We start from the raw sequence: 8,774 nt of genomic DNA, 5'->3' as shown, positions 1-8,774 counted from the left end.
CTTCTTTTTGATTTGTTACCTTCTCTGTCGTTTTGTGTGAACAATAAGCCTTTGGTTTTCTTAATGCCACGGTTCTTTCCAAAGGTGGATTTTGTGTGTACCGAGTGGCTCTTCCAAACGATGGATGGCATGACAACCTTCTTAAGGGATTGAGTCAGTTTTTTTATGTTTAGGCAAATATAGTAGTAATGGATAAAAGGGTTTCAAGCATGCTTCACTTGGTACCAACATATTTACCTATGATTGTATGGTTAAAACAAGTTGTTGGTAGGAAATACTTCTAGTTGTGACCTTTTGACTCTTGTGTTGACTTAAACAGTCATCGAGTGGTTCAGTCGAGCCATTTTGTGATTCTCAATCTTAGCCAGGGTTGTTGTGGGCCCTCGACTCCATACTCCTTAGCAATCCAGAAGCGTGAGAGGTGAGATGTTTAGTTGCAAGTCTAAGTACCCGTGCTAAAGGTCTAGAACTTGCCTCGAATGTTTTTCTAGGCAAAATTCTAAGTGTAGCTTGGCTTGACAAATGATTGTAGGCTCTCCTTGATCCAATTTGAAATTTGAAATTTTCCATAGCCTACCAATGTGATATCCCTAGTCAAACCCTTCGAGCCTAAGCCTTTTTCTTTCAAATAACCACGTCACAAGCCTTTATCCCTTTTGTAATAACCCTCTTTTGGCACCTAATCTTTCCTTAGCATTCTTGAGAAACAATTGGCAAGATCTGATCTATGGGGTGTTAACCCTCGGAGGACGGCTAAGAATGTCCATTAAAAGGAGCGATGGGGTCATTTTTCAAGCATGAATAGAACGATCTAAAGGGGTTGTGCAACCTAGAGAGATAGCCATATCTTTTTGATGCAAAAACATAAGTTTGGAGGAGAGACGAGGAGTTTGAAGTGATAAAAGATACAAAGAAGAAAAAGAAATAAAGAAAAGGGAAGGCAAAGAAAAGAAAGAAAGAACAAAAAGAAAAATGCCAAAAGAAAGTGAATAAAGTGAAAATTTGAAGGGAATTCAAAAGAAAATAAGGATGAAAGGCTGAAGTAAATAGAAAAGGAGAAAAATGAATGCCATGATCAAGAAAGAATGACATTACGTCTCTCTAGTTCCCCCGAGGAAGAAGAAGATGACTCAAAGAGTTGAGAAAGTATGAGCCAAAAAGAGAATATGGAGTGCTTAAGGAAAGATGAAACCATTCTATTTCAACAAGTCCTACCTTGGTCCAAAAGCCTTTATTACATCCTGTAAAAGCCCTACATGATTTCAAGTTGAGTGAGCTTACATTAGTGGTGATTTACATAAGGGGTAATCTTATGGTACTTAAAGCCAGACTTGTGACGTTCTTTTGAGAGAGATGAGCGAACTTTTCACAATCCTTGCTTCAAGTGTTGCAGTCTAAAGTGAGATATGCTAATGGAGAGTAGAGGAGGAGGAGCTTGGGATACGCAATGACCTACATGAAAGAGCGAACTTCCTTGATGAATAGAGTCAACTCTTGATGCTCTAGTGTCACACTAGAACTATTGTACTCAAAAAGTCAAATCATTGCGTTATTGATAATTCATATATATTGCGGGTAATTGTTGGTCCCAATTAATGTGTAATTGATTCACCTTAGGCTAGTTGAAATATCCTTTTTTCTAGTGAAAGTGGGAATTGCCTATTTGCTTGAGGACAAGCAAAAGCTTATGTTTGGGGGAGTTGATAAGTTGGGATTTTGACCTCTTATTTGCTCTATTTTACTTGCGTTTTAGCTCAAACATGCTTAAAGGTATTCCCGAAAACTAACAAAATGTGCTTACTTGTAGGAATATTGGGAAACAAGCCAAAGAAGTCAAAATCAACTCATAAAGGAGTCAAAAGTGAACAAGAATCAAAACAAGGCAAAAAGGCCAGCAGTGCGGATCGCACAATTCTAGTGCGGTCGCAGAGAGGAGATTCAGAGAGTAGTCTTTGGGCCAGCTGAAGGACCGCACCAAAATTATGAGGTCGCACTCACTATTATGCAGTCCGCAGGAGTGAAGAATCAGAGAGCTGGATTCAAGTCCAAAGTCAAGGAGTGCAGACCGCATTATTTTTGTGCGACTGCACAATCAGAAGCGCGTCCGCACTCATTTTTATGCGGACCGCAGAAGCCCCAAAGTTCCAAGCCCAAGTTCCAAAGAATGCGGACCGCACGATAATAGTGCGGCCACAGAAGCTCATTGTGTGGACCACACCAGAATTATGCGGCCGCACAACCTTCGTAGGGGCATTTTTGTCAGATATTTTCAGCTTAGTATAAATAGAACCTTTTGTCATTTTTAGGTTACGTTTTATGTTGGGAGAGCACCAGAGCCGTTTTTTTTACTATTTTGAGTAATTGTGTACTAGATTAACGTCTAAACATTATATTTTCTTTCTCTAATCAATTATTATGCATTCTATCTTAAATTCTTATTGTATTTCTTCAAATTTCATGAGTAGCCAAATTTCTAGCTAGGCTCGTGGCCCAACCCTAGTATGGTTACTTAATGAGTATTTGATTTAGGGCTTGTTTATGATTGGGTTAGTGATATTTAACCTTGTTCATACTTGAATTCTAGAATCAATGGTTGCAAATATTGATTCATGCCTATTTGACTTAGTCTCTACTTGAGAAAGAGAGACTAAGTCTAGGAAAACTTGGCTAACAAGAAATTGGGGTGAACTCAAGACATTGATGGCCCCAAATAAAGGTTCAAATCTAGATATAGTAAGACCCAACTTGAGCAAATATTACTTGTTTTGTGCAATACCCATTTGGACTTGAGAAAGCCAAATTGGGCAAAATCACTCAAACTACCGAGAGGTATAGAGTGGGTAATTGTGTGTGATTGCTATATTACAACCCCGACTAATCAAATTGCCTAGATTTTACAACCCGTTAGTAACCACCTGGGTGAAAGTCACGACCCTAGATATTTTACCATTTGAAAAATAACCAAAATAAAAAATATTGTCTCCTAGTTTCATATTTGTAATCAATAGCTTAGAGTAGAAGTAAAAATAACAACAAACAAGAATGTGGAAGAGTAATTTGAGGCACATCACACAATTGCACTAAATATATACCTAATCTCAATTCTAACTCCCTGAGGATTCTACCCTGACTCGTGTTGGGATTTATTATTGCTTCGACCGCCTTACTACCTATACTTATGGTGTGAGTTTGGGCGATATCAGCAGTTGCTTTCAGATTTTAGTCTGGCAATACCTGAAATTTTTTGATATGCGTATATAAAAATCATTAAAGGATTTAAACTATTCTGAAGCATATTAAGGTTCCCAAGAAATTTATTAAATAAAGCTTCAACAAATCCTTATATGGATTAGCAATCATGGGTACATGATTTATTCTTGTGTCTATTGTAAGTGGTGTACTAATGTATCTTGCTAGAACCATGAGTATAACAATATGCAAGCGAGATATAATTTTATTCCTATACGAAGATATTGGAATACTATTAGTATTATATTGAAAAAGAAATCTTTGATATGATTTGTTTAATCTAACAAATATTATCAAAGTTTTGTTGGTTAAGCAAATGCAAATATTTTCTAAAGTTCGTTCTTCAAACAATCTATTTGTATGTGAGGATACTGCCATATTATTATTTCACAATGCAGTCATTTATTGATACTTATTCAAGTCATGTCAATATACTAGCAGCCGATAAAGCAAGTGACTCAACACATAATAGATGTGTGGCTTTTCTTTGCAGAGAAGATTCCAATAATAGTGAAGACGATGATATTTGCTTATCTCAATTGAAAGAAGGATATATTGAAGGAGACATGATTAATTATATATTTCATCAAAGTTATTTATCAGATACATTCTTCACCGAACGGTGAAATAGATGTTCAACAAATTTGTTCGCTTGATAGTTTGGTGGTTCTGTTTAATGAAGCATGAGCAACCTCAATATTTGAGAAGTTGGTATACAGGATGGGAACACGTCATCTCGGAGAAATAAAGTGATGTTTTCATCAGAGGGAGACAAATACGCACTGTACTCTTTTTTCCTTAGCTAAGGTTTTATCCCATTGAGTTTTTCTGTCAAGGTTTTTAATGAGGCAGCAAGCAATGCATATTACTATATATGTGTATTCTTTTTCTTTCACTAGGATTTTTTTCACACAGGGTTTTTTCCTAGTAAGGTTTTGACGAGTCACATTATAAAATATTAAATTATGGTGGATATCCATAACCACCAAAGGAATAATACCTACTACTCTTCTCCATTATCTCCATAACTCCCACTATTCCAATACTTATGTTTGTAACTCCCATGCTTTCATAAGCCCCCCATGATCTTCTTCCATGATCTCAAATGCTTAATGCCATGTTTATGATATTCTTTTGCATACCTCTATGTTATAATATAGATAAAAGATGAGAAGTAATATTGTATACGCTTGAACACTTGATGAAATAAGAAAGTTATCTCTTCTTCTCTCATTCTAGGTACTCATTATATTGTTACTTTGAGCTTAATTTCTTACAGATTTTTGAAGTTTGGCCTATTAGTCTAATGTTTGCCAAAACTGATTAATTTTAAGTAACTTTAAAAAAAACTGAATATTGTTTTGAACAGAAATGCTACAAGCGGCTACTTGTCTTTTTGGGCAATCCAAGTTTAATGGGCCTGTCCACTCTACAAAGCCATTTTTTCGAGTGGCCCAAATTTCATTGCCAATTGTCTTTTGACTTTTTCAGAGGTAATCTAAAATACGTGACAAGAAAAATAATGAAAATTTCGAAACAAAAGGCAAAAGCCAAAAGTGTCAGAAAACTGGAGAAAAAATTAAAGCACGAAAGATCTGCGGACATATTGGTTGCACAGGCAACGAAAATGAAGCAGACATGAATCCCCAAAGCCAAAATAGCTAAGCAGGAGAAAGCCCTTGGAGCGGAAACTCCTCAGAGGCGAAAATGGAAGAATCAATGGTGAAACTTGAAGGATCGGTAGCCGCGCCGATGATATTCCTTATTGTCGTCGCTGTTCAGTACCTCTCTCGCTATGTCGAAATCAATATGAGTGTATTTTCTTAATTTTCACCTCTTTTTTAGATTTGGTTTATGTTAATTTTACAATGATTTGCTGTTTAGATACATATCTATATCTGTCTGCATGTGTGTATATATTATAGTATCCATGTATAACATTATAAGTGTGTATTTATGGAGATGTACTTTCTCATCTCATACACTCTTAATTTTGTCACCCATTTTCTAAGTCTGATGTAAGAAATTTTTACACCATCAGGTTAGCAGGTAACATTTTAAGAGACTTACCTCTAGATATTCTTTGTGTGACCTGATAGTGTAGTATATAACTTAAAACTCATTTTGTATTTTTCGTTTGGTGTTAATTTCATAATGATAAGATATGAATACATACGTACAGTGTGTCTCAGTGTCTGGGAAGTGAAAGACTGTGTGTCTGTGTACATATATATATATATACACACGCTCAGAAAATACCATCAATTGCTGAATATTGATTTGCTATGGGTCGGAGAAAGTTGTTTTTAATTGAGCTGTCAAGTATTTGAATGGTCGATTTGTCACCAGTTAACACAAATCCGTTTGTAGATAAATCATGAATCTCCTACTCTTTTTTCTTAAAACAGTTAATTGTTTTGCTACTGTCTTATGTCTAATATAACAATCTTTGTTTTCAGAGAGTTTCTGTAAATGCTGGGGAGTTGCAATTGCGCACAGAAATCAAACAGCTGCTAAAGGAGGCGAATGCCATGTCGCAGTAAGTGATTCCAATTGTTCGAGTAACTAATATTTATGTAGTCTTGGGTAGGAATTCGACGTCTTCTATTGTAATTCGTTTTGGAGTTCTCCACGCGGCGTATCCAGTAGTATAGTTATGGGTTCAAATCTTCTACCCTAGATCTAAGTTATCTACGTAAAATTCAATGGAATTGTTGAAAATATTGAACTATGAACCCATAACCCGAATAAGGTGATGGATTCAGTAGTTAAATCCGAATACTGAACCTATAGAAATAAAATTCTTGTTCTGCCTCTGCACAGAGTGTCATATTTTTCTCTACATGACTATATTTTTTCTACATGACTATATTTAAAGCTTATCTTGACCAATATTTACTTTTTGTAAATTTCTCCATGAATGTGACAAGTTTACATCCTTCTATGTAATCCTCTATCACATTCTATATGTTGATATTTATCTGACAGTTGCGTTTAAGATTTTAATTTGACTTTTATATTGTAAAATTGATGATGGACGAAAATGTTAAAGTAATTGTTGAAAATCTGGTTTGATAGAGAAAATATTATATCAAAGTTCAAAGCTTGAATTAATTAATAAATTTCAATTCCTGAAGGTTGTGAAAAGTGTGTGAAAATAAAATGGTGTCTAACATTTTTGAATGTTCCAAAAAGGAAAGTGTCATATTGCAAAGGGTGGAGTATCATTAGCTTTTCAAGCTATATTGAGTGGAAAACTTTATGTCGATAGTAATGATAGATGGTGCAAACCAAAGTTGTAGGTTTAAGTAGACACATGATATCTGTAATTCCCCCGTTATGGTAAAAGTTATGATGTCTTAACCAAAATAGTATTTCTAGTAGGTTGCTAATAATTCTGATAGTAGTAATTTTCCAACCAAAATACTAGTATTTCTTCTGTTCCTTCTGGGCTTTTATCTAAGAAAATTAGAATTGCCATTTGTTGATAATTCACTTTTTAGATCATGCTAATTTTGTACAGTATCTATGATTTGTAAAACTTTATGTTGTTTTCATATTGATATCAGGCCTTCAACATTTGCACAAGCTGCCAAACTAAGGAGGATGGCAGCAGCCAAGGAGCAGGAACTTTTAAAAAGTATGGCATATACTACCATGCTTAGAATAGATACTACTGTTTATTCATAATTCTTGTAGACTTTATTTATAGGAATGTTGCTGCATATGTTCGTAGTGCCCCATCAAACTATAGTTGGACAAGTAAAATAGCATGCACAGAGAAACTGATGCTACTCGTAGTAGAAATCACTACAGTAAGAAGTAGCAGTCAGAGTCCCAGATATTGTATTTTGCCTGGTGTACTCAGGCTACTGTAGCGAGCAAGCTGATAGAAGAATGCTTAGAAGTACTCCTATCCATTTTAGCTATGCTCTAATTAGTCCTGTACCGCCTTTTAAAGAATTTGGGTGGTGAAACAACCATACTGAGATGCCTTCAAGAGCAAAATATCTCTCGTTTGAGGTTCAGTACTAAAGGAACAAGGTTTGGCATGCTAGGACTTTCACCTTAACATTTTTTTCTCGTACTGACCCATCCCATCTTCTCGGCACATCACATTTAGCGTGCACAGAACCAGCAATTTACATCATAACTTTTCTGGCAAACTTGAGGCCGAGGGGTTATAATAGCTGTTATAGTCATCTCAGAGCAAATTATCAATTCCATTAACAATGTATTCTACTCCATGAACAATTAGCTCATATTGAAGTACCAAATACACCTGCCTATTGTTAGGACTTAAAACTATTTGACCTATAAACCTATGTGGATTTAGCAAAGAATAGAACATAATGGATGCATAAGAACGAAATAGGTGATATTAGCTAGTTGGGATTATAGTTTAGTCATGTTGGTGTACTAACATTTCATCCTTTTCTGCCGAAGGTGTTCTAGTTTGTTTTGGATTTGTATGCCAGTCAAAAAGTAAAGAGATCCCCTAGTGAAAAAAACGTTAATTTGTTGTTAAATCCAAATTATTGGGTACAAGAATCCAAATGGATATTGAGGATTCATATAACCTATCTTAACTAGTTTGCGATTGAGGTACGTTTGGTGTTCTTGTTTTTGTTTACTCTCAATTACGACATTTGGTGCCATACAGATCATGAAAAACTCAGAAAAGAAATGAAATCGTCATATGATTCACACACAAAGACCCTGATGATCTTAAAGGTAACGCATGCAATCTTTGGTAGTCAAGACTTTTACAAACTTTGTTTTAACTGTAAGATAATTAATCAGCTGCTGATCACACAGGTTTTAATGTACTTGTTGCTGATTATATGGTTTTGGCGTATCCCTGTGGCTTCCATACCTAAGCAGCTCGTGCAACCTTTTGGTAATGTGCATGTTATCCTCTAGTATTCTTGGTTTCTCTGACACCTGCATGTCGTTTTATCAACTTTACGAGTTTTATCATATATGCGATAATCTTGAAATTCATATTCACTAATCTGCCATGTTGTGCCTTTCAATGTGACAGGTGGACAAAATACACATTTAATTGCTTTCACCACATTAATTTGTTTGCATGTTTTCAAACTGATATAACCTTCCACTTGCAGGTAAGATATTGTCTTGGCAAGCTGGAGGTCATGTGAATGAAAACGTCATGGTAACTACCTTGAGGATTTAGCATTGATTGGAAATTTCTTTTTTTTCGGAGAACTGTGACTATATGAAGTAGTAACGAGCTTAAGTCTTGGGTGTGAGTTTGGCCAAGCTTCTAAAATTTGCTTATTTTGAAAAATGCATTTTGGTGTGTTTGGTTTGAAGAAAAACTTTTCAAATTTTCATGTTTGATTGGCTTAAATGTTCCTTATCAAGAAAAGGAAAAATATTTTACAATACTCCTTTTCAACCCTCACCAACCCATCCCATCCCCTCTATCCAAAAAGGCCCTTTTTTTTTTTTTTCAAATTTTAATTTTTCCGTTACCACCCACTATACTACCCCTCCACCCT

General features: G+C 35.5%; 1 protein-coding gene across 1 annotated transcript in view; it reads left to right on the top strand.

Annotated features, from left to right (window-relative positions):
* The first annotated feature begins 4,778 nt into the window (after window positions 1-4,778).
* LOC109243541 overlaps window positions 4,779-8,774 on the top strand; it is a 6,895-nt gene continuing 2,899 nt past the window's right edge. Inside the window, exons 1-6 of the mRNA XM_019410483.1 lie at window positions 4,779-5,064; window positions 5,709-5,788; window positions 6,819-6,889; window positions 7,913-7,983; window positions 8,068-8,149; window positions 8,376-8,425. Coding sequence (XP_019266028.1) covers window positions 4,957-5,064; window positions 5,709-5,788; window positions 6,819-6,889; window positions 7,913-7,983; window positions 8,068-8,149; window positions 8,376-8,425 — 462 coding nt within the window. The 5' untranslated portion in view covers window positions 4,779-4,956. The remainder of the gene's footprint in view (window positions 5,065-5,708; window positions 5,789-6,818; window positions 6,890-7,912; window positions 7,984-8,067; window positions 8,150-8,375; window positions 8,426-8,774) is intronic.

This window comes from Nicotiana attenuata, unplaced genomic scaffold (genome assembly GCF_001879085.1).
Source record: "Nicotiana attenuata strain UT unplaced genomic scaffold, NIATTr2, whole genome shotgun sequence".
In the NCBI taxonomy this organism is placed as follows: Eukaryota; Viridiplantae; Streptophyta; class Magnoliopsida; order Solanales; family Solanaceae; genus Nicotiana; species Nicotiana attenuata.
Note: the sequence above shows the minus strand (reverse complement) of the source record. Positions and strands in the feature narration are given on the sequence as shown.